We start from the raw sequence: 22,997 nt of genomic DNA, 5'->3' as shown, positions 1-22,997 counted from the left end.
GATATATACACCCAACTTGCCCAGTTTCAGACCTCACAACTTCTGAGGATGCCTGCCATAGATGTGGCCAAAATGTCAGGAGAGAATGCTTCTGGAACATGGCCATACAGCTTGGAAAACCCAGAGCAACCCTTCTCCATCTAAGTTTGATTTCAAAATGGAAAAGCACCTTGGATCTCAAGATAGTCGGAAAAATTGTGGAAGTTTGTTGGATTTCCAGTGTGCAAGGACATTTCTTATAGTTCTCTCTATGTGTTGTAATTATATCAAATATTCATCTATATTTGCTATATGGAGAAATCCCAATCTACAGACAGACCCTGGGCGATAAATCTCAACAGCTATAATGGCAGTGTATGGAGTGCCATCTATTGGAGGAAAGCAATGCCTCAAGTTTCCTCACTTTTCGAAGACTCAGAATTGTCCGTTCTCCCCAGTTCCGCTGCAAAACACTTGTACTGCGGGCCCATCATATCTGCAGGGTTTTGGTTCCAGGACTCACAATAGATATTTTTAAAAATATGTGAACACACATGCTTCAACACCTCCAACATTCATGTCACTGTCATTTACTAATATGGCGTGTGACGATCCACAGGTGCTGGAAAACACAGGTCTGGGATGTCCAGTTTATTTAAAAAAACCTCAACATGTATTTGCCCTGGACCTTAATAGGGCCGGAAGAGAATAAAATGCAAGTAGTGACACATATATCAGTCAACTTTGTAGTATTTTTTTTTATTTCTAGGAGATAAGGGACATATTTTCCAGTAATGCCTGAAGCTGGTGAAATCTAGGTCACTATCTGAATCTAATACCACTCTATCGCTGCTGTATTTTGATCTTTGTATCATGTGTTTTGATGTATATATTTTACAGAATTAATAATAATCTATATATATAAAAATGCTCCGTGCATAATGAATACCTTAAAAACAAAAGAACCAATGAACGAAATCACACCAAATTTGGCAACAAAACGTCTCACAACACAAGGAGTGACTGTGAGGTGTTATTGTGTCAAAATTTCGTATCAATTCGTCCAGTGGTTTCTGGGTTATGTTAATCCCACAAACGAACATTACATTTTTATTTATATAGATTACTACTATTGGTGTCCATCGGCTTGGCGGTAACCTTACCTTGCGCATGATCTTGCGGCCATAGAACATAACTTTGTCTCTCTTGCGGAACCTGTACTGAGGCACTTGTGGCTGAGGTTGCTCTGAAAGAGAGCAGAAGGCTCATCAAAGACAGGAGAGGGTTCATTTACGAAGGACAAGTGCGTGAAGAACAAAACATTACTGATGTTTCCCATCTCTATGTCAAACGACAGGAGATGACTTCTCTCTCTAGGATAGGGGACATGTGCTTTTGGAGATTGCCTTTTACAATGTTCCCCTCCTTGAAGCATAGTTTATCCTAAGAACATGTTTGTTACCTTCTTAATTAAGGCCTCGTTTTTAGAGACAGACAAAGGTTGTCTCACTCCAAAAGTACACATAGTTGAACCAGAGTCCTGTTATGGATGCTGCCAGAGCAGGAAGACGTCTGACCTTAAACACCACACCAGTTTGGTAAAATCAGCAAGTAGTTTATTGAAGAATATATGTAGGTAAAATAGCAAAAATAGTAAATATATAAAATAATTCATAGGTTTCAAGGGAAAACAAGATCCATAAGTACATAAAAATCCATGAAACAGGACAGCAGGAAAAATCTCATACACAAATCTGAGGCTTGGTAAAAACTTGGTACATGAAACTAAGAGCACTTGAAAGCAACACCGTGATGAAATTCCAATGTTGACTCGATTGAGGCAACTATTTCCATGAATCAATATAAGACTTTTCCAGATCCCAAAAATGAAAGGAAAGCATTTCTCTTGACCTACCCACCAGATCTCTCTTTTCCTGTAAACCAGTGGTTCTCAACTTGTGGGTCTCCAGATGTTTTAGCCTTCAACTCCCAGAAATCCTAACAGCTGGTAAACTGGCTGGGATTTCTGGGAGTTGTAGGCCAGAACACCTGGGGACCCACAGGTTGAGAACCAGTGCTGTAAACGAACCAATTTTCTTTGTGCCTGAGCACTCTGTCTCTCTTTACAAAAGCTTTGTTTACACTCTTATTAACTTGACTCTCTGCACCTGACAAATCATCTCCAGACAGTTGTTCTGAGAAAAGCTGTGAAGGGACTCTCTCAAAAATGTGGCCTTGTGAATCTTCCTGAGACAGCTCATGCCTCTCGTCTGAACTTAACTCAGGCCCAAGCAAACTGTCATCCTCAATGCCAGCAGATCCAGGTCCACCATCAGGAACATCATCCCCATTCCTTTCAAGAACATCAGACACAATCACAGGCTAAAAACTAAGACTCGTGCGCCAGCTGCGACTGTACCTTGTGAAGGTGGATCTGGCCAGGGTGGTCCATGCCTTAGTCACCTCCAGATTGGACTACTGTAATGCACTCTACATGGGGCTGCCCTTGAAAATGGCCCGGAAATTTCAATTGGTCCAACAGGCAGTGGCCAGGTTATTAACTGGTGCTCCTTACAGGGAGCGGTCATTCCTCCTGTTTAAGGAGCTCCACTGGCTGCCGTTCATTTTCCGGTCCCAATTCAAGGTGCAGGTTCTTACCTACAAAGCCCTAAACGGTTTAGGACCCACCTACCTGCGTGACCGCATTTCTGTGTACGAACCCACACTATCTCGCGATTGGTGGGGACGAGGGAGAGGGCCTTCTCCGTGATGGCCCCTCGACTCTGGAACTCACTTCCCAAGGACATCAGACATGCCCCAATTCTTTAGGAGGAGCCTGAAAATGTAATTCTTTCAGTGCGCCTCCCCAGAATAAGGAAACTCCCAGCAATATGTCCCCTAAATGCACTTTATTAGTGATCTAGGATTGTCTGCATGCCCCATTTTTCTCCAAAAATTCTATCCTAGTTATATTTCACCTGGTCATGCTCAGCATTATTTTTTTTAAAATGATTATTACATTTGGCCCAGCCATAGGTTTTTAAACCTTGTTGTGTTATTGTTGATGTTTACTGCTTATTTTCTGTTTATGAGTTTTATTTTATTGTTTTGCATTACTGTTGTTGTTTTTGCTGATGTTTTGTGGGCTCGGCCTCATGTAAGCCGCACCAAGTCCCTTGGAGAGATGGTAGCGGGGTATAAAGGATTATTATTATTATTATTATTATTATTATTAAAAAGGCTGACGCACAACAACCAGACTTACTGGAGTCCTTCACCTTCCTGTAAACAACATACACCACGATCCCGATGAGCAGTAAGGCAACGGCTGCCCCAATCACCATTCCAGTTAACTATGGGAAGAAATGAAACATAAAGTCTTAACATTGATGTTTTCAAACTCCTTTATCTAAGCAAAGGGCTGAGCAAAGCCACCACAATAGGATATCATGATTCTAAGATTACCATAGTGGTCTGCATTCGATCTTCCACAAACTGAAGGACACGCTTTGTGAGGTCTGAACTGGAGGCAATGCTGACCTAGAGGATGAAAACACCAGAGATATAACACAAACTGAAGGAACCAGCACCTAGTTTCTATAGATCAGTGTTTCTCAGGCTTCCTGATGCCACGACCCCTTAAAACAGTTCCTCATGTTATGGTGACCCCCAACCATAACATTATTTTCGTTGCTACTGCAATTTTGCTATTGTTACAAGTTATCATGTAAAAATCTGATTTGCAGGATGTATTTTCACTCACTAAACCAAATTTGGCACATATACCCAATACAGCCAAATTTGAATACTAGTGGGGTTGGGAGGGGATTGATTTTGTCATTTGGGAGTTGTAGTTGCTGGGATTTATAGTTCACCTACAATCACAGAGCATTCTGAACTCCACCAACAATGGAATTAAACCAAACTTCGCACACAGAACTCCCACGACCAACAGAAAATACTGGAAGGGTTTGGTGGGCATTGACCTTGAGTTTGAGAGTTGTTGTTCACCTACATCCAGAGAGCACTGTGGACTCAAACAGCGATGGATCTGGACCAAACTTGGCATGAATACTCAATATGCCCAAATGTGAACACTGGTGGAGTTTGGGGAAAATAGACATTGACATTTGGGAGTTGTAGTGGCTGGGATGTGTAGTTCACCTACAATCAAAGAGCATTCTGAACCCAACCAACAACAGAATTGGGCCAGACTTCCCACACAGAACTCCCATGCCTCAAAGGGACTCGCTGGCTCACACCTCCCTCCAGTCTCGCATACTCTCCCTTGCCCACAGATGTGCACCATGTTTCCTTGCGTCGAGCACGCCTGCTCTCACCTCCTGACTCGGAGTCTCAGTATCTGCCTTCCCCTTGGTTGAGAGGCCGGCCAATGAGAGAAGAGGAGGGCTTTTGGTGGAAGGATTTGCCATCTGTTTCCAAAAAGGAAGAGAAGGACAGGTGGAGAGATCTTCAGCCTTCTCTGCCAAGGAGGTTCCTAAGACCACTAGAAATATGTTTTCTGATGGTCTTTGGTGACCCCTCTGAAACCCCCTCGCGACCTCCCAGGGGTCCCAACCCCCCAGGTTGAGAAACACTGGCCTATGGGGTGTCTTCCAACCATAGGGGCCAGATTAGGGAGGCCTAATGTAGCCTCCATTTTTTATGCCGGTTCCAATCACATTATATGGCTTTGTGGAAGGACCCTAAGTCTCATCTTCTTCCCAGAAGATATTAGATGGGAACAACTAGGCATTGGAACTCTCTCTTTGGAATGATTCCCTCTTTACCTCTCTTTACCAATGAATGATAGAGGCTTTGAGAAATTGACAGCAGTGAAAGTTTAATGAAGTTCAACCTTTTCATTTCTGTTTTGTCTTTTAATACATTTTAAGTTGTTTTAATTTTATGGATTTTTCATTGGTCTTGAAATAACTTTTATAGATGTTTTACTGTTGCTCATTATGATGAAACCAACCTCTTTTTTTGTTAGACCCATAACTTTGCCAGCTAACTGAAGATGCCAAAGGAGGACAGACATGTTGGATAGTGGAGGTTGAAAATTCTTCTTTGAAAGAAGAGGGTCGATTTTGATGTTTTATACCGCTTTTTATCAATGGCATTTACTTGTTGCCAACACTGTGAACCGCCCTGAGTTCCCTTCGGGATTGAGAAGGGCGGTATACAAATACTGCAATTATTATTATTATTATTATTATTATTATTATTATTATGGCTGGATGGTCATTTGTCAGAGATACTTCAATTGTGCCTTTCTTGCATGACAGGGGATTAGACTAGATGGCCCAGGGGGGTCCCTTCCAACTATCATTCTATTATTCTATCTCCTTCCTTGGAGGCATTTGCTTTCAAACCAAGGCTGGATGGCCATCTCTTGGGAATGCTTTGATTGTGCTTTTCCTGCATTGCAGGGGGTCCGACTAGATGGCCCGAGGGGTCCTTTCCAATTCTATTATTCTATCTCCTTCCTTGGAGGCTTTTGTTTTCAAACAAAGGCTGGATGGCCATCTCTCGTGAATGCTTTGATTGTGCTTTTTCTGCATTGCAGGGGGACTAGATCATCCAGTTTGGGGGGGGGGGGCTTCCAACTCTATCACTCTATTATTCTATCTCCTTCCTTGAAGGCTTTTGCTTTCAAACCATGGCTGGTTGGCTATCTGTCAGGAATGCTTTGATTGTGCTTTTCCTGCATTGCAGGGGGTCCGACTAGATGGCCCAGGGATACCTTCCAACTCTATCACTCTATCATTCTATTTCCTTCCTTGGAGGTTTTTGCTTTCAAACAAAGGCTGGATGGCCATCTCTCGGGAATGCTTTGATTGTGCTTTTCCTGCATTGCAGGGGGTCCGACTAGATGTCCCGGGGAGTCCTTTCCAACTCTATCATTCTATCTCCTTCCTTGGAGGCTTTTGCCTTCAAACAAAGGCTGGATGGTCATCTGTCTGGAATGCTTTGATTGTGCTTTTCCTGCATCGCAGGGGGTCCGACTAGATGGCCCGGGGGGTCCCTTCCAACTATCATTCTATTAAGTTCTTGTGGGTTTTTTCGGGCTATATGGCCATGTTCTAGAGGCATTCTCTCCTGACGTTTCGCCTGCATCTATGGCAAGCATCCTCAGAGGTGAGGTCTGTTGGAACTGGGAAAAGGGGGTTTATATATCTGTGGAATGACCAGGGTGAGACAAAGGACTTTTGTCAGTTGGGCTAGGTGTGAATCTTTCAACTGACCACCTTGATTAGCATACAATGGGCTGACTATGCCTGGAGCAAACTCTTCTTGAAAGGTGATTAGATGTCCCTGCCTGTTTTTCTCTCTGCTGTTTGTGCTGTTGCAATTTTAGAATGTTTAAATACTGGTAGCCAGATCTTGTTCATTTTCATGGTTTCCTCCTTTCTGTTGAAATTGTCCACATGTTTGCTCCAGGCACAGTCAGCCCACTGTATGCTAATCAAGGTGGTCAGTTGAAATATTCACACCTAGCTCCAGCAGACAGGAGTCCTTTGTCTCACCCTGGTCATTCCACAGATATATAAACCCTTTTTCCTAGTTCCAACAGACCTCACTACCTCTGAGGATGCTTGCCATAGATGCAGGCGAAACGTCAGGAGAAATGCCTCTAAAACATTTGTTTGCTTTCAAACAAAGGCTGGATGGCCATCTGTTGGGAATGATTTGATTGTGCTTTTCCTGCATCGCAGGGGGTCCGACTAGATGGCCCAGGGGTTCCTTTCCAACTCTATCATTCTATTATTCTATCTCCTTCCTTGGAGGCTTTTGGTTTCAAACCAAGGCTGGATGGCCATCTGTCGGGAATGATTCAATTGTGCTTTTCCTGCATCGCAGGGGGTAGCTTCCAACTCTATGAGAGTGAAAATGTGAGAGGGTGTCATGCCAAGTTGACAAACTTTGTTTTGTGGTTTTCTTCTGCATTGTGACTGTATCCTCAATTCGCTTCTGACACGGTAGGTCAATGAATAAGGACTGGTGGCTGGAGAAGTGAAGGCCGCAGAAGGAAGGGAGGGAGAAAGGGAGGCAGGAGAGCGGCCTACCTGCGGGTCTTGGCCCGGGGCTCCTTCTCCTTCGCCTGCCATGGCCGAGCGGGGAGAAGGCCCTTTCCCCTCAGAAGGGAGCCCGAGGGAGGGCCCAACTCACACTCAGGCTTCACAGGCCTCGCCAGGCTGCACTCTCCCCGCCATGACGGTGAGGGAAAACTCCGGCCTCCACTTCCCTGTGTGTCACTTCCGCCGTCCAATGGGAACCTCAGGAGGGTTGGGCCGAGGGAGGAATGAGTCAGTGATTGGACGAAAAAGGGGTAGAATACGGTCAACATTATCCAATCGGAGCTCGCCATAGGGAAAAACAAGGAAGATGATTGGAGGGTGAGTTAGGAAGGGGCGTGTCCTCACCAAGTCAGGGAGGGAAACAGAGATGGAGCAGAACCGGCATTCTCCTGAGGGAAGATTAAAAAGGCGAAGGTGATTGGACGCTGAAGCAGAAAGGGGCGTGTCCCCAGTAGCCGCTTAGCCAATGAAAGCCGACGATACGTAGTTTATTCTTGACGGAAGCAACGGTGAAAGCGATTGGAGAAGAGTCAACGCCTGGGGTGGGGAAAGGGGCGTGGCGTCGTCGCCGCCCCATCCAATGAAAGGCGGCGATACGGAGTTAATGCTTGACAGAAGTAACGGTGAAAGTGATTGGAGGAGATTCGACATCGGGAATGGTAAATTAACTGGAAGCTGAAGCAGAAAGGGGCGTGCCCTCAGTAGCGGGTTAGCCAATGAAAGGCGACGATACGTAGTTAATGCTTGACGGAAGGAACTGTGAAAGGGATTGGAGGAGAGTCAACGCCAGGAGTGGGAAGGGGGCGTGGCGTCGTCGGCGACTCAGCCAATGAGAGAGCGGCGATTCTGAAGGAAGCTGTAGGAGAGGAAGAGGCTTTCATTTGACTTCCGGCGGCCTTGGAGGAAGAACGCAATGGGCGTGCTGAGCGAGGTGAGCCGGGGCCTAGTCCGCGGGGCGGACCGGATGTCGGCCTGGACTAGCAAGCGAGGCCCGCGGACTTTCTACAAGAGCCGCGGAGCGAAGATGCTGGGCTACCGGACGGCCGGGGGAAAGTTCCGGCTGGTCCCAGAGCAAGTCCCGCGGCTGGTGGTGCCGGACTTGAGCGGCTTCAGGCTCAAGGCCTACGTGTCCTACAGAGCGCCGGCCGGCAGCGAGCCTCCCCTCACGGCCCGGGCCTTGTTCCAGCGCACCGCCGCCGCCCAGATCGAGAAGGACCTGAAAGAAGGCGCCTTCGACCCGGAAAGGCTGGAGAAGTACGGCTTCGAGCCCAGCCAGGAAGGGAAGCTCTTCCAGCTCTTCCCCAAGAACTTCGTCCGGTAGGGAAGGGGCATTTCCGGATACGAGATGAGGAACAATAGCATCTCCCCAGGGATGAAGGGCCTCAAAATGCAAGGGAAGGGTTCCCAGGACTAAACAATACACGGCAGAATGAGAAAATCCACTGAAATGAGCCTTTTTGGGTGGAAGATGAGGTTCCAAACCATCTCTCAAGTGATAAAGAGCCTCAAAATGCCGCAAAGAATTCATTGAAAGGTTCCCAAGACTAAACAATACAATGCAAAATGAGAAAATCCATTGAAATGAACGTTTTTGGGTGGAAGATGAGGTTCCAAACTAACCTCTCAAGTGATAAAGAGCCTCAAAATGCCACAAAGAATCGATTGAAAGGTTCCCAAGACTAAATAATACGTTGCAAAATGAGAAAACCCTTTGAAATTGGTTTTTTTTAATACAAGAGGAACAGAATCATCGCTCAGGTGATTAACGGCCTCAAAATGCCACAAAGAACTCATGTCAAGGTTCCAGAAAGAAAATTACTGCCATCTAAGTCTGTTAAAATAACATTTTTGTATTAAAATAGGGGGGAAATGCTACCCAGTTGAGAAAGCGCCTTGAAAATGTTCTAAAGTTGATTTATTGAAGCTGATGCACTCTGAGAAGGCACACTTAATGCTTTCTAGGTTTTGATGAATGAGACTCTTGGAATTGAACTGAGTAAAAGTGGAAAGGATTCATAACAGTTGGTGTGTTTTTCTTTCTATCTTGTTATGCTCAAATCCCACCAGACAGGTGCCATTTCATTTTTGGGAGGGGGAGGAGGCAGAGGTCTCTGGGGAAATCAAAGGCAGTTCAGTAACTCTGATGACATATATGTGGGTCGGCCCAGCAGTCTTAATGGCCTTCTGGAAAGTACAGTTCTGGGAGGCATTTAGACTTTTTTTATTGTATCAGGAGCGACTTGAGAAACTGCAAGTCGCTTCTGGTATGAGAGAATTGGCCGTCTGCAAGGACGTTGCCCAAGGGACGCCCGGATGATTTGATGTTTTTATTATCCTTGTGGGAGGCTTCTCTCATGTCCCCGCATGAGGAGCTGGAGTTGATAGAGGGAGCTCATCCGCCTCTCCCCAGATTTGAACCTGCGACCTGTCGGTCTTCATACCCTCATAGGAAAAGTTGAACTACAGAAGTTGCAAGCAGGCAGCACTCGTGTTTTAGAAAGGTCAAAACTGTTTTTAATTCAACATCTTTGTTTACAATGCCAGTGTGCGTATCTGTGCATCAGTGCCCTAAGGTGGCATTGCCGATCCTCCGGCTGCAAGGACTTTTGCAGCACTGAGGAATTTGCAAAATCCTCCTTTTGAATACTGAATGTTGCTGGTGGTCTTTTGTTGCGTGATATGAAAGTGAGGTGAGCATCGAAACTGCTTCCTGCTAGTAAAAAACCTGGCTTGCATCCAAAGCAATCTTATAGAGCAAACTTGGGCCCTCCGGGTGTTTTGGACTCCAACTCCCACAATTCCTAACAGCCTACTGGCTGTTAGGAATTGTGGGAGTTGGAGTCCAAAACACCCGGAGGGCCCAAGCTTGCCCAGGCTTCCTGAAGAAGAGGCATACTATGGAATAGCAGCAAACACAATCTGTGTATTTGATCCTTTCTTTACGTAAACAAGCCATTCAACGGCTATTTAAAAGTGAAGCCAATCGTAAGCCCTAACTTATTTTAAGCTGGTGTTCTGGAAAAAAAGAAGGAAATGGAGCTAGGAATAAGGTGGGAGTAAATATACTAATATACTAAGATAGGGCAAAGGAGGAATAAAAAGGTTTACATCGTTGGGATAAAATAACTGTCCTCACAAGACAATTGGACTACAGAACCCACTCTATAGGCTTTGTTCTGCAGCGAGGAGGAAGAGGGAAGCAACACCTTCCCTGAAATACCTGAGCACTTTTCAAAGCTCTCAGAGCCACAAAGGGCAATCTGGAGTAAAGCTGGAAACCTGGCTTAGGAAATATAAACATGGGATGGCATTGATGCCAGCGCCTACCTTTCCCTCCAATGCTTAAGGAAGAAAGGCAGGTCGGTGGCCACCTAAATCAATGCCGACTCGCCTGGCTAGTCTCCCATTTCCACACGTGGAGCACGTTGTCATAAAAGGAACACGTCGCCAAGAGGCTGGTCTCTTTGCCGGCGTGCGTGGGCTCCGTTTCCGCCCGGGCTTTGGCGCCGCACGCGTCTCCGTCCACGCTCGATCCCTCTGCGTCGCCGCTTCCTTGGGCCGAGGACGCAGGGGGATGTTCCTCCTCCTCCAGCAACACGTCGAAAGTGGCCGTGGGCGACTCGTACACGATCTTGAGGTTCTGCACTCTCAGATCGACCGCCCCGTCTCCTTGATCCAGATGCTCCGCCGGCGTCGGGACAGGAAGCACCGAGGGATCGCTCAGGAGGAGCCTCGACCAGTCGGCGCCGTAAGCCAAGGAATTGTGCAAGATGTAAGACGAAAGAATCGCGCATTCCTCTTTGTTCTCCCCTAATGGACAGAAAAAAGATAGCAGAAAGTAACTTAGACCTAGTTAATGATACCTGCTACAGCAATGGTGGTAAATGTATTGTCGAAGGCTTTTATGGCCGGAATCACTGGGTTGTTGTAGGTTTTTTCGGGCTATATTCTTACCTACGAAGCTCTGAAAGGTTTGGGACCCGCCTACCTGCATGACCGCATTTCCGCACACGGTCTCTTCGTTCATCTGGAGAGGCCCTGCTCTCGCTCCCGCCGCCCTCGCAGGTGCGATTGGTGGGGACAAGGGAGCAGGTCATTCCACAGATATATTATACAGCTGTGCAGAAGGGGCCTGACTCTTAATGGATACGTAGCAAATCAGCAACTGATCTCAAACCAGCTCTTTGGGGGGTATATTATTATTATCGTGTCAAGATTTGCTCTTATCCGCTTGACGAAGTCAGAATATGAAGCAGCCAAAACAGGCCAGTTTCACATGCTGTTGAAATATATTTCCATCTATATATATATAAATGCTCTGTGCATAATGAGTGGCTTAAAAACAAAAAACTACGGGGCCAAATGACTCCAAATTTGGCAATAAAACTCCTCACAATCCAAGGAGTGACCATCACTGAAAAAAAAACCCCACAAAAACACCTTTAAATTCAAAAAAGGAAGATAACAACACACCTCCCCTGCCCCCTCCCCTGAGGACACAGAATCAGCAGCTGTAGCCCCTAACTAACACTAAGGCAAGGAGGAGGGGGAGGTGGAAAAAAGAGGGAGGTGGGCCACACACACACTCCCACAGCACAAGGGAAGGAGGAAGGTGCCATGATGGGGGTAATAGGGACACACGAAACTGGCATTGCTTGGAAAGGAGCCCTAAAGACCATCCAACCTCATTTGGCAGGAAAGGAAGACACGATCAAAGCCCTCATAATGGATGGCCAACCTGTAGAAAGGGAGCCCTAAAGGCCATCCGGTCCAACCCCCTCCTACCCTCCTTCTTTCCCTTTCTCTACTTCCCTTCCTTCTCCTTTCCTCCCTTCCTTCCTTCCTTTCCTTTTTCTCCTCCCCTCACCAGCTCCATCCTCCTTTATTAAAACTACAGTGTAGATGCACTCAAAGTCAACCCTTCCACACTGCCATGAAAAATCCAGATTATCTACTTAGGACTGGATTATATGGCAGTGTAGACACACACACACCAACCAGTGATCCAACATCCATCCATGTGTGTGTATAATTACAATACTTTATATATTACTATTATATATATATATTGCTACATAATACATTTATATTATATTATATATATTATTGTTATATATAACTATATAATATAATGTTACTACTATATATTACTATATTAAATAAACTCATAGAATTGAGTTAGAAGGGACTCTACCATGGTATTGGGGGAGAACAGACAGGAAGGAAGGAGAGAAGAAAGGAGGGAGGGAAAAAGGGAAGGAATGAAGGAGGGAAAGGGGGAAGGAAGGAAAGAGAGAAGGAAGGAGGGAAAGAAGGAAGGAAGGCAAGAGGTACCAAAGGAAGGAAGAAGAGAAAGTAGAAAGGAAAGAAAAATGGAGGGAAATGCAGGAAAGAAGTAAAGAAAGGAGAAAAGGAAATAAAAAAGTGAAAGAAGGAAGGAAACTGGAAGAAAGGAGACAAAGAAAGAAGTTGAGAAAGGGGGAGGGATGGAAGGAAGGAGAGAAGGAAGGATGAACCAAAGAGCAAAAGAAGGAATGAAAGAAAGAGATAGAAGGAAGAAAGGAGAGGAAGGGGAAGAAAAAGGGGGAAGGAATAGGTAGGTACCTCTCTTTCATAATAGTCCAGATATCTACCTCTATTTCAAAAATTCTTACTATAGGCCACAGCAATGCATGGCAGGGCACAGCTAGTTCCAAATAAAACAATTAGGAACATATCTACCCACCTCCAAGCCGGCTCCTTAGTGTCCCACACTCCTTCTATGGCAAACTCCCAAGATCAAAACACTCACCCATCGGGCCTTGGCAATCGAGGATTTTGAAGCCGTTGTGCATGCAGGCCGCCAGCAGCAAATGCTCCCGTTTCGGGTGCCATTTTAACCTCCACACGCCGCCCTGCACGTGGGTCCCTGCCAACGGCTGCTTCATATTCCGGGTGTCCCATAACAGAACATGCTCATCGTAGCTGGGAGAAACAGGACAGCGCTTAGGAACGAACAAGGGGTGGGCTTTCAAGCTCTGTGCCTCCTTAGCAAACCCTTGCTCTACTGCTATGGCTCCCAACAGAGCGGCAACCTTTTTTGAGACACCCAACATGATATCAATGGGATGCTCTTATGTTTGACCCATCACCATTACATAAGATACAATAATAATAATAATAATAATAATAATAATCTTTATTTATACCCTGCCACCATCTCCCCAATGGGGACTCGGAGCGGCTAACATGGGGCCAAGCCCAGACAACATATTACAGCAATAAAATCAAAACAAACAACAACAACATCAGAATACAATAATAATAATAATAATAATAATAATAAGCGGTCATAAAATAACATTCTAATAAACTCTCAAGGAACTTACCTCCCAGTGGCCAGCAAGTTCTCCACAAGCGGGTGACACTGAATGCTGCACACACCCATCGAATGCCTGCAATGCAAGTTGGATAAAAAATGAGGCTTTCCATGAACGTCATCATGCCTCAACGGTTTGAAGACTGAGCTTCTGTCTAACAAACTGAGAGGCTAATTAATACCTACCTCTCACTACTGAAGACAGGAGTCCTGGGATTACTTCGGGTGTCCCAGCCTCGCAACTTGCAATCGTCTCCTCCTGAAACAAAAGCAAAACTGATGAAGTTGGGCAGAAATTATTATTATTACTATGGAACTCAGTGCCACTGCCAAAAGCAATGGAGAATCCAAAAGCTACGGCAGACCTAAACACAGACCTGAATACACAATGCACGTGTTCCAGTAGTTAAATGCGGCAATCCAGGCCTCAAAGTCATGCGCCTTCCATTGCTGCACGATGCGCAAAGCCGGGGCAGTTTCGTCGACAGAGAGCAAGCTCAGCCTCCCTTTGGAATCACTGCTGACCAGCTGCAGAGGGCAGTCACTGCTAGAAAACAAGCAGCAAATAGCAAAGGCAAGTGGTGGTGGGCACAATCAAAGCCCTCCTAACAGATGGCCATCCAAAAGAGACTCCACCAAACTCCCAAATAGAACATCCTACTGTTGAAGGAGCTGTTACCATCAGGAAATTCTTTCTCAGGTCTACACTGAAACCCTCCAATCCCCACCCATCAAACTAAGGTCTTCTGCTCACCGTTGCTCCCGTCCCGTGGACCAATCCAGAGACAAAGCCAGGCATTCGTCTCCCAGGTTCACGCTGCATAGCGCTTCCAGTCTGCAGCTCTTTTTCTACTGGAGAGAAAAGAAAACTGATCAAAGTCCGACAGACCGGAGGAAGGACGTGCAATTCAGAATCAGTTCAGAAGCCGATCTCATTGTAATTCTAGTCAAAAAGGCAGTGCTCACTTTGTAAACAGTGACGCCTGGCAGGCTTCCTGTCCACCTACCTCACTTCCTGTCAAGCGGGAGAGCTCCACCGCCCCCTTGGCGTTCGCAATGCCTAAGACAGGATGCTCAGCGATAGGAGTGTGGCACCTAGAAGAGGAAGAGGATTTCCAAGATTGAGAATTTCAATAAAGAATGAGAATTCACAATCATCTTTTGGAGCGCTAAACAATAACAAGCGCAATCAAACTTCACCCATTCTATTTTATTTAATGCTTAGACATAGGTGTTTTGCATGGAGAACAAACAAGTAACTACATTTTATTGTCGAAGGCTTTCATGGCCAGAATTATTGGGTTGCTGTGAGTTTTCCGGGCTGTCTGGCTATGTTCCCGAAGCATTCTCTCCTGACGTTACGCCCACATCTATGACAGGCATCCTCAGAGGTTGAGGGGCCTATTGGAAATTATACAAGTGGGGTTTATCTAAGCAATGATGTCCAGGGTGGGAGAAAGAACTCTTGCCTGCTTAAGGCAGAAGCATTCTCTCCTGACGTTATGCCCACATCTATGGCAGTCTTCCTCAGAGGTTGTGAGGTCTGTTGGAAACTAGGCAAGTGGGGTTTATGTATCTGTGGAATAATGTCCAGGGTGGGAGAAAGAACTCTTGTCTGCTTGAGGCAAGTGTGAATGTTGCAATTGGTCACCTTGATTAGCACTGAATGGCCTTGCAGTTTCAAGGCTTGGATGCTTCCTGCTTGGGGGAATCCTTTGTTGAGAGGTATTAGATGGCCCTGGTTGATTCCTGTCTGGAATTCTCCTGCTTTTTGACTCTTGCTCTTTATTTACTATCCTGAGTTTAGAGTTTTTTAATACCAGTAGCCGGATTTTGAATGGACTTGCAGTTTCAAGGTTTGGCTGCTTCCTGCTTAGGAGAATCCTTTGTCAGGAGGTATTTGATGGCTCTGATTTATTCTTGTCTGGAATTACCCTGTTTTTTTAGTCTCGCTTTTATTTTGAATGGACTTGCAGTTTCAAGGCCTGGCTGCTTCCTGCCTGGGGGAATCCTTTGTTGGGAGGTGATTAGCTGCCCCCACAAACACACAGACCAAGAGCCAAATGTGTTTCTGAGTATTTGTAGATTGTAGGCATACTTTGAAATTTTATTTTATTTCTTACCCACCTCTCCTCATGGCTCAAGGCAGGTTACAACACAGCTAAATACACATAATCATTATAAGCATTCTATAATTCGTACATATTAAAAGTATTTCTGTAGAATATATATTAAAATACACAGAAGAAAGACTGAAACACAAGACGCGAGTTTAAAATTCATGATCAAACCTGACTGGGTTGGCCTGCCCATTACTATACTATAGATCATTAATAGGTGAAATGATCTATCGTAGGTTGAGGTATTCCATCAGAAAAGCGCACCCCCCTGCAACCTTACAGCGCAACCATTTAGGGGTCAACTGAGCATTGTCTCCTTCCAATGCTACGTACCATTTGATGTCCAGCACAGCTGCTGTCTCCAGCCTTTGGATCTCGGTCAGCGGTGCAAAAGGTTGCTCTTCAAAGTGATAGAGGTAAAGCCGACCCAGACGTACATGGGGCTCATTGTTTTCATTGGGGTTCTCTCCTGGCTGAATTGGGAGCAAAATTACAAAGATTCTTGTTCCATCTCATCCTCTTGCTGTGTCCTGAATTGACTGCCAGTCGAAGAGACTGAGATGAGAGATTATTCAGCATCAAATATCATTCAAGGTTGGGCTGAGAGGACAAAAGACCCCATCAAACTGCAATTCCCAGAGTACTGAACCATGGAAGACAAAGTAGGGGCAAAATGTGCTAATTCAATAGAATGGATGCATCCTAGAATTTACCTGGAAGCCCTTGGGAATGATTTGGGAGACAGCAACACTTGCATTGCGCTGTTTATGAGTAAGATCACACCCCAATAACAAACAATAAAACCACAGTTCATGTTAGTTTCACATGATCATCCATTCTTGAGCAGAGAAGTATTCACTTTCACACACATACACACACATATATGAGAAAAATAATACTCTTCTAAAGAATACAGAATGCATACATAAACATATATTTTATATATATAATATAGACATACTACAGATATACAAACATACATATAATACATGTATTTATAATAGATAATATAGATATGCATACACATATAATATCTATAATTTGTATATATTTTATGGACATACATAAATATAATATATAAAATATAATACATATAATATATATTATATATACACAGTATTATATTCGCTATAAATATAATAATTCTTCCTTTAACGCCATCCATTGTACAGAAAGCACAACTGTTCCTACTCAACTTTATTCTGAGGTTGAGCTTTCAGAGGCACCTAATCTGTCGAATCAATGGGGGTTGTAGTTTGGTGAGGTACCATCGCCCTTTGGCAGAGGCGGCTAACGGCTATGTAGAACTACAACTCCCATTATTCTAGACTGTGTAATGGGAGTGCATTTTTGGTAGAGAAGGTTCAAGACCTTGTTAAACTATAGCTCCTATGATGTCATAGCGCTGAGCCATGGCAGTCCAAACAGTGTCAAACTGTATTAATTCCAGATCCACGCAAGGAAGGGATCCCTCACCTGGCTGGATGGCTTCTTCAGCTGGTAGGTGCCACATGCAAGGAGGCCATGCCAGCCTTCGACCGGGCACCACTCCACTGCATCCGCACTATATTCGGTGTCCACCACCTGCAAGGTTTGCGTCTTGCACAGGGCAGCCATGTCACAGCATCGCCATCTTGATCTGGAAGGAACAGCAAAGGAAGAAGGGGAATGCAAGAGGGATAGAAGTCTGAGATGAGATATGTATATGACAGTGTAGACTCCCATCACACAGTATGCATAATATGTGCATTATATATGCATTTTGTGGTCACTGTAGATTCCTATAACCCAGTTAAAACTATATAGGCATTATATGTGCATTATATATGCATTCTGTGATCAGTGTGGAGTCTGATAATATTGTTTATATATGCATTATAGGAGCATTCTATGTGTAGTGTAGACACCTATAACTCAGTCACAACTATGTATGCATTATATGTGCATTATATATGTATCCTGCGGTCAGTGTAGGCTCCTATGATGCATTATATGTGTGCATTATATATGCGTTTTATGTCAGTGTAGACTCCTATGACACAGTTAAAACTATATTTCCATTGTATATGCATTCTATGATCGATGTGGACTGTTATAATGCAGCCAAAACTATATATGCATTCTATGAGCATTGTATGTTCAGTGTGGACCATATAATGCAGTTAAAACTATACATGCATTATATGCACATTATATATGTATTCTATGATCAGTGTGAACTCTAATAATATAGTTAAAACTATATATGCATTATATATGAAGTCTATGTTCAGTTTAGACTCCTATAATGCAGGTAAACTATATATGCATTCTATGATTGGTGATAATATAGTTTAAACTATATATGCATCATATGAGGAAATGCTAAAGATGTTGTTTTTATTACTGTTATGATGTTTTATATTGTTTATTGTTTTAATTGATATTATGTTTTTATGTAATTTGTTGGAAACTGCCTTGAGTCGCCAATTGGTTGAGAAAGGCGGTATACAAATACAGTAAGTAAGTAAGTAAATAAATAAATATGAGCATTATATGTTGTGTAGAGTCCAATAATGTAGTTAAAACTATATAGTATATGTTCAGTTCTGATAATATAGTTAAATTACAGATGCATTAAAAAGGTAAAGATTTTCCCCTGACATTAAGTCCAGTTGTGTCCAACTCTGGGACTCCGATGCTCATCTCCATTTCTCAGCTGAAGAGCTGGCGTTGTCCATAGACAACTCCAAGGTCATGTGGCCAGCATGACTGCATGGAGCGTTGTTACCTTCCTGCAGAAGCGGTATGTAACTGTCTACTCACATTTGAAAGTTTTCAAAACTGCTAGGTTGGCAGAAGCTGGGGATAACAGCGGGAGCTCATGCCGTTCTCCAGATTCGAACCTGCGACCTTTTGGTAAGCAAGTTCAGCAGCTCAGCAGTTTAACCCACCCATATGCATGCATATTATTTATTTATTTATTTCCTATATTTATACCCCACTCTTCTCCCCCCAAAGGGGGACTCACATGTATATACTTTATATGTGTGATATATATGGATAATAATAACAATAATGCTCTTTATGGTTGGAGTAGACTCCTATAAGGCAGTAAAAACTATATAGGCATTATACATGCATTCTATAGTTATTCTGTGGTCAGTGTAGACTCTGATAGATAATATAGTTGAACTATATATGCATTATATGTGCCTTCTATGTTCAGTGTAGACTCCAATAATGCAGCTAAAACGCTATATATATATGCATTCTATGCTCGGTGTGGATGATAATATATATGCATTTTTGTGCGATATATATGCATTATATGGTCAGAGTAGACTCCTATAAGGCAGTAAAACTACATATGTGTATTATATATAATATATATGCATTATATAGAATCATAGAATCAGAGAGTTGAAAGAGACCTCATGGACCATCCAGTCCAACCCCATTCTGCCAAGAAGCAGGAATATTGCATTCAAATCACCCTTGACAAATGGCCATCCAGCCTCTGTTTAAAAGCTTCCAAAGAAGGAGCCTCCACCACACTCCGGGGCAGAGAGTTCCACTCTCACAGTCAGGGAGTTCTTCCTCATGTTCAGATGGAATCTCCTCTCTTTTAGTTTGAAGCCATTGTTCCGCGTCCTAGTCTCCAGGAAAGCAGAAAACAAGCTTGCTCCCTTCTCCTCCCTGTGGCTTCCTCTCCCATATTGATACATGGCTATCATATCCCCTCTCAGCCTTCTCTTCTTCAGGCTAAACATGCCCAGCTCCTTAAGCCGCTCCTCATAGGCCTTGTTCTCCGGACCTTTTATCATTTTAGTCGCTCTCCTCTGGACACATTCCAGCTTGTCAATATCTCTCTTGAATTGTGGTGTCCAGAATTGGACACAATATTCCAGATGTGGTCTAACCAAAGCAGAATAGAGGGGTAGCATGACTTCCCTAGATCTAGACACTAGGCTCCTATTGATGCAGGCCAAAATCCCATTGGCTTTTTTTGCCGCCACATCACATTGTTGGCTCATGTTTAACTTGCTATCCACGAGGACTCCAAGATCTCTTTCACACGTATTGCTCTCGAGCCAGGCGTCCCCCATTCTGTATCTTTGCATTTCGTTTTTCCTGCCAAAGTGGAGTATCTTGCATTTGTCCCTGTTGAACTTCATTTTGTTCGTTTTGGCCAATCATCTCTCTAATCTGTCAAGATCGTTTTGAATTCTGCTCCTGTCCTCTGGAGTATTGGCTATCCCTCCCAATTTGGTGTCATCTGCAAATTTGATGATCCTGCCTGACCAGAGAGCTATGGTCAGAGTAGACTCCTATAAGGCAGTGAAACTATATATGTGCATTATATATGCATTATATGGTCAGAGTAGACTCCTATATGGCAGTAAAACTACTTATAGTGCATTATATATAATATATATGCATTATATGGTCAGAGTAGACTCCTATAAGGCAGTGAAACTATATATGTGCATTATATATGCATTATATGGTCAGAGTAGACTCCTATATGGCAGTAAAACTACTTATAGTGCATTATATAGAATATATATGCATTATATGGTCAGAGTAGACTCCTATAAGGCAGTGAAACTACATATATGCATTATATATAATATATATGCATTATATGCTCAGAGTAGACACCTATATGGAAGTGAAACTATGTATGTGCATTATATAGAATATATATGCATTATATGGTCAGAGTAGACTCCTATAAGGCAGTGAAACTATATATGTGCATTATATATAATATATATACATTATATGGTCAGAGTAGACTCCTATAAGGCAGTGAAACTATATAGGTGCATTATATATGCATTATATGGTCAGAGTAGACTCCTATAAGGCAGTGAAACTACATATGTGCATTATATAATATATATATACATTATATGGTCAGAGTAGACTCCTATAAGGCAGTAAAACTATATATGTGCATTATATGCGCATTATGTGGTCAGAGTAGACTCCTATAAGGCAGTAAAACTACATATATGCATTATATATAATATATATGCATTATATGGTCAGAGTAGACTCCTATAAGGCAGTGAGACTATATATATGCATTATATATATGTGCATTATATGGTTAGAGTAGACTCCTATAAGGCAGTGAGACTATATATGTGCATTATATATAATATATGTGCATTATATGGTCAGAGTAGACTCCTATAAGGCAGTAAAACTACTTATAGTGCATTATATATAATATATATGCATTGTATGGTCAGAGTAGACTCCTATAAGTTGACTCCCAACTTTTCCTCCTCCTCTCTTTGTGGTAAGATCACACAGGAAAACATTCCCAAGGCATAGTTACCATCTTGAAAGGGTTCAGGTGGGAAGCCAGTCTTAAAGGGACAGAGCTGCCAAGGCGGGAGCGGCGGAGGGGGCGTTTCCTCGCCTCAGAAGGCCCAGCGAGGCCTACACGCACGCCAAAGCCTCGGGCTCGCGTTGTCCCCTTCCCCGAGGGCCTTCAGGCTCTGCGGCTTCTCCCTCCTCGCTTCCCTCCCTCGCCCTGAAGCGACCCGAATGAAGGGAAGGCTCCTCCCGCGCGTCCTTCCCCTCCCACTCCCAGCGCCGCCATCTTGGCCGCAGACTTCCGGACTCCGACTCCCAGAAGCCTCCTCTGCGTCGGGCAACGGGAAGGAATTCTGGGAAATGGAGTCCAAGGAGAAGAGAGGCCTAGAGGCTGGGTTTATTCAGAAGTTTAGGGTATTTTCAGCGGCACTTTCCCTCCTTTGGGATCCAACAGCTGTTGGAGCGGGACAGTATTGGCCCCTTCTACACTGCTATAGAAAATCCAGATTATCTGCTTTTAGCTGGATTAGGTGGCAGTGTAGACTCAGATAATCCAGTTCAAAGCCCATCATGCTTTGATAATCTGGATTATATGGCAGTGTAGAAGGGGCCAAAGAGAAGGCTGGGCCCCCATCTACAATGCCATATTAAATCCAGGTTATCTGATCTGAACTGGATTAGGTTGCAGTGTAGACTCAGATAATCCAGTTCGAAACCAATCATGACGGTTATCTGTTTAGATAATCTGGATTAGATGACAGTGGAGAAGGGGCCAAAGAGAAGGTTGGGACTCCACCTACATTGCCACATTAAATCCAGGTTATCTGATCTGGATTATATGGCAGTGTGCACTCACATAATCCAGTTCAAAGCCGATCATGCGGGTTATCTGCTTTTATAATCTGGATTAGATGACAGTGGAGAAGGGGCCAAAGAGAAGGCTGGGGCCCCATCTACAATGCCATATTAAATCCAGGTTATCTGCTCTGAACTGGATTATATGGCAGTGTGCACTCATATAATCAAAACCGATCATGAGCGTCATCCGCTTTGATAATCTGGATTAGATGGCATCCTAGAAGGGGCCTTTGATCAAGATAAAATCGGGGTGCCATCTACACTGCCACATAAATTCCAGATTATTTGACATGGATTAGATGAGTCTACCCTGCCATATAACCCAGTTCTAAGGAGATAATCAGGATTTGGAACCTGGATTATATGGCAGTGTAGATGGGGCCTTACATGACAACTAATGGCTTAGACTTCCTGCACTCTCAAAAGGAAACAGAGCAAACGGAGTCCCTTTTCTGGATTTTTCATGCACCTGGGTTATCTTCCAATCAGAGACAGATTTTGTGGTGAGGAATAATAGGATAATTTAACTGAAAGCCCTGTGAAGCTTTGACTGCACTTGCTCTTAATTCATCTGGAGAACGAAGGCCTCGTATATGTCATCTTAGAAGAGAGCAAACCTCTTGCCATTGTTATTGGTTTCAACAGCTTGCCACCTTCTGCCGGGCACTAATTCTATGTATTTTAGCTACTCATTTGTAAGGGTCTTGTTTTCTTTGATTTTGCCTACAGAACATTTCCCTGGAAGATGGCTAGTATCCTCATCCCTGCTGCTCATGATTCTTTAAAAAGCTGTACATATTATCATATTATATCTATCTATCCATCTTTCATATACTCTATCTCTACCTTCCATATTTTATCTACTGTATCTATCTATCTATCTATCTACCTATCCATCTTTCTACCTACTTATCTTCCACTATCTATCTATCCATCATATACTATCAGTCTACCTATCTTCCATATTTTTTCTATCTACCTATCTATCTTTCATATACTAGCTACCTATTTTCCATATTCTATCTCTTTATAACAGTGGTTCCCAACCTCTGGGTCCCCAGATGTTTTGGCCTTCAACTCCCAGAAATCCTAACAGCTGATAAAACTGGCTGGGATTTCTGGGAATTGTAGGCCAAAACACCTGGGGACCTACAGGTTGAGAACCACTGCTCTATAATATACCATCTACCTATTTTCCATAATCTATCTGTCGATCATATACTATCAACCTATCTTCTATATTCTATCTATCTACCTATCTATCATATACTAGTTATCTACATATCT

At 43.7% G+C, this 22,997-nt stretch overlaps 3 protein-coding genes across 5 annotated transcripts in view; 1 reads left to right on the top strand and 2 right to left on the bottom strand.

Annotated features, from left to right (window-relative positions):
* The window catches only part of PNPLA7 (patatin like phospholipase domain containing 7), an 88,004-nt gene extending 80,767 nt beyond the window's left edge, over positions 1-7,237 (bottom strand). For both annotated transcript variants that reach the window (XM_060757436.2, XM_060757437.2), the window contains exons 1-4: positions 7,050-7,237; positions 3,445-3,519; positions 3,245-3,332; positions 1,143-1,225 (exon numbers count right to left, since the gene is read on the bottom strand). In XM_060757436.2, coding sequence (XP_060613419.2) covers positions 1,143-1,225; positions 3,245-3,332; positions 3,445-3,519; positions 7,050-7,091 — 288 coding nt within the window. In that variant the 5' untranslated portion in view covers positions 7,092-7,237. The remainder of the gene's footprint in view (positions 1-1,142; positions 1,226-3,244; positions 3,333-3,444; positions 3,520-7,049) is intronic.
* A 690-nt stretch (positions 7,238-7,927) lies between these two features.
* Positions 7,928-9,080, top strand: MRPL41 (mitochondrial ribosomal protein L41). Its single transcript, XM_060757438.2, has one exon. It carries the CDS (start codon positions 7,975-7,977, stop codon positions 8,380-8,382), a length of 408 nt encoding a protein of 135 aa, XP_060613421.2. The 5' UTR covers positions 7,928-7,974; the 3' UTR covers positions 8,383-9,080.
* Positions 9,081-9,552: 472 nt separating this feature from the next.
* Positions 9,553-21,156, bottom strand: DPH7 (diphthamide biosynthesis 7). 2 transcript variants are annotated; one of them, XM_060757439.2, is made up of 10 exons: positions 20,872-21,156; positions 17,016-17,178; positions 15,873-16,012; positions 14,427-14,514; positions 14,174-14,268; positions 13,797-13,966; positions 13,606-13,678; positions 13,430-13,495; positions 12,853-13,025; positions 9,553-10,871 (listed from the first exon to the last, which is right to left on the bottom strand). In XM_060757439.2, exons 2-10 carry the CDS (start codon positions 17,154-17,156, stop codon positions 10,438-10,440), a joined length of 1,380 nt encoding a protein of 459 aa, XP_060613422.2. In that variant the 5' UTR covers positions 17,157-17,178; positions 20,872-21,156; the 3' UTR covers positions 9,553-10,437. The 2 variants fall into 2 exon arrangements, with proteins under 2 accessions (XP_060613422.2, XP_060613423.2); XM_060757440.2 differs by having other exon boundaries at positions 13,797-13,963.
* Between the last annotated feature and the right edge of the window lie 1,841 nt (positions 21,157-22,997).

Source organism: Anolis sagrei, chromosome 11 (genome assembly GCF_037176765.1).
Source record: "Anolis sagrei isolate rAnoSag1 chromosome 11, rAnoSag1.mat, whole genome shotgun sequence".
Lineage (NCBI taxonomy): Eukaryota > Metazoa > Chordata > Lepidosauria > Squamata > Dactyloidae > Anolis > Anolis sagrei.
This window is presented reverse-complemented; position numbering and strand designations above follow the sequence as displayed.

Coding starts and splice junctions, on each gene's coding strand:
- DPH7 (XM_060757439.2), bottom strand. CDS start 17,156: ATGGCTGCCCTGTGCAAGACGCAAACCTTGCAGGTGGTGGACACCGAA. Junction 16,013..17,015: donor TGAAGAAGCCATCCAGCCAG/GTGAGGGATCCC, acceptor CTCCCAATTCAG/CCAGGAGAGAACCCCAATGA. Junction 10,872..12,852: donor CGATTGCCAAGGCCCGATGG/GTGAGTGTTTTG, acceptor TCTGTCCATTAG/GGGAGAACAAAGAGGAATGC.
- MRPL41 (XM_060757438.2), top strand. CDS start 7,975: ATGGGCGTGCTGAGCGAGGTGAGCCGGGGCCTAGTCCGCGGGGCGGAC.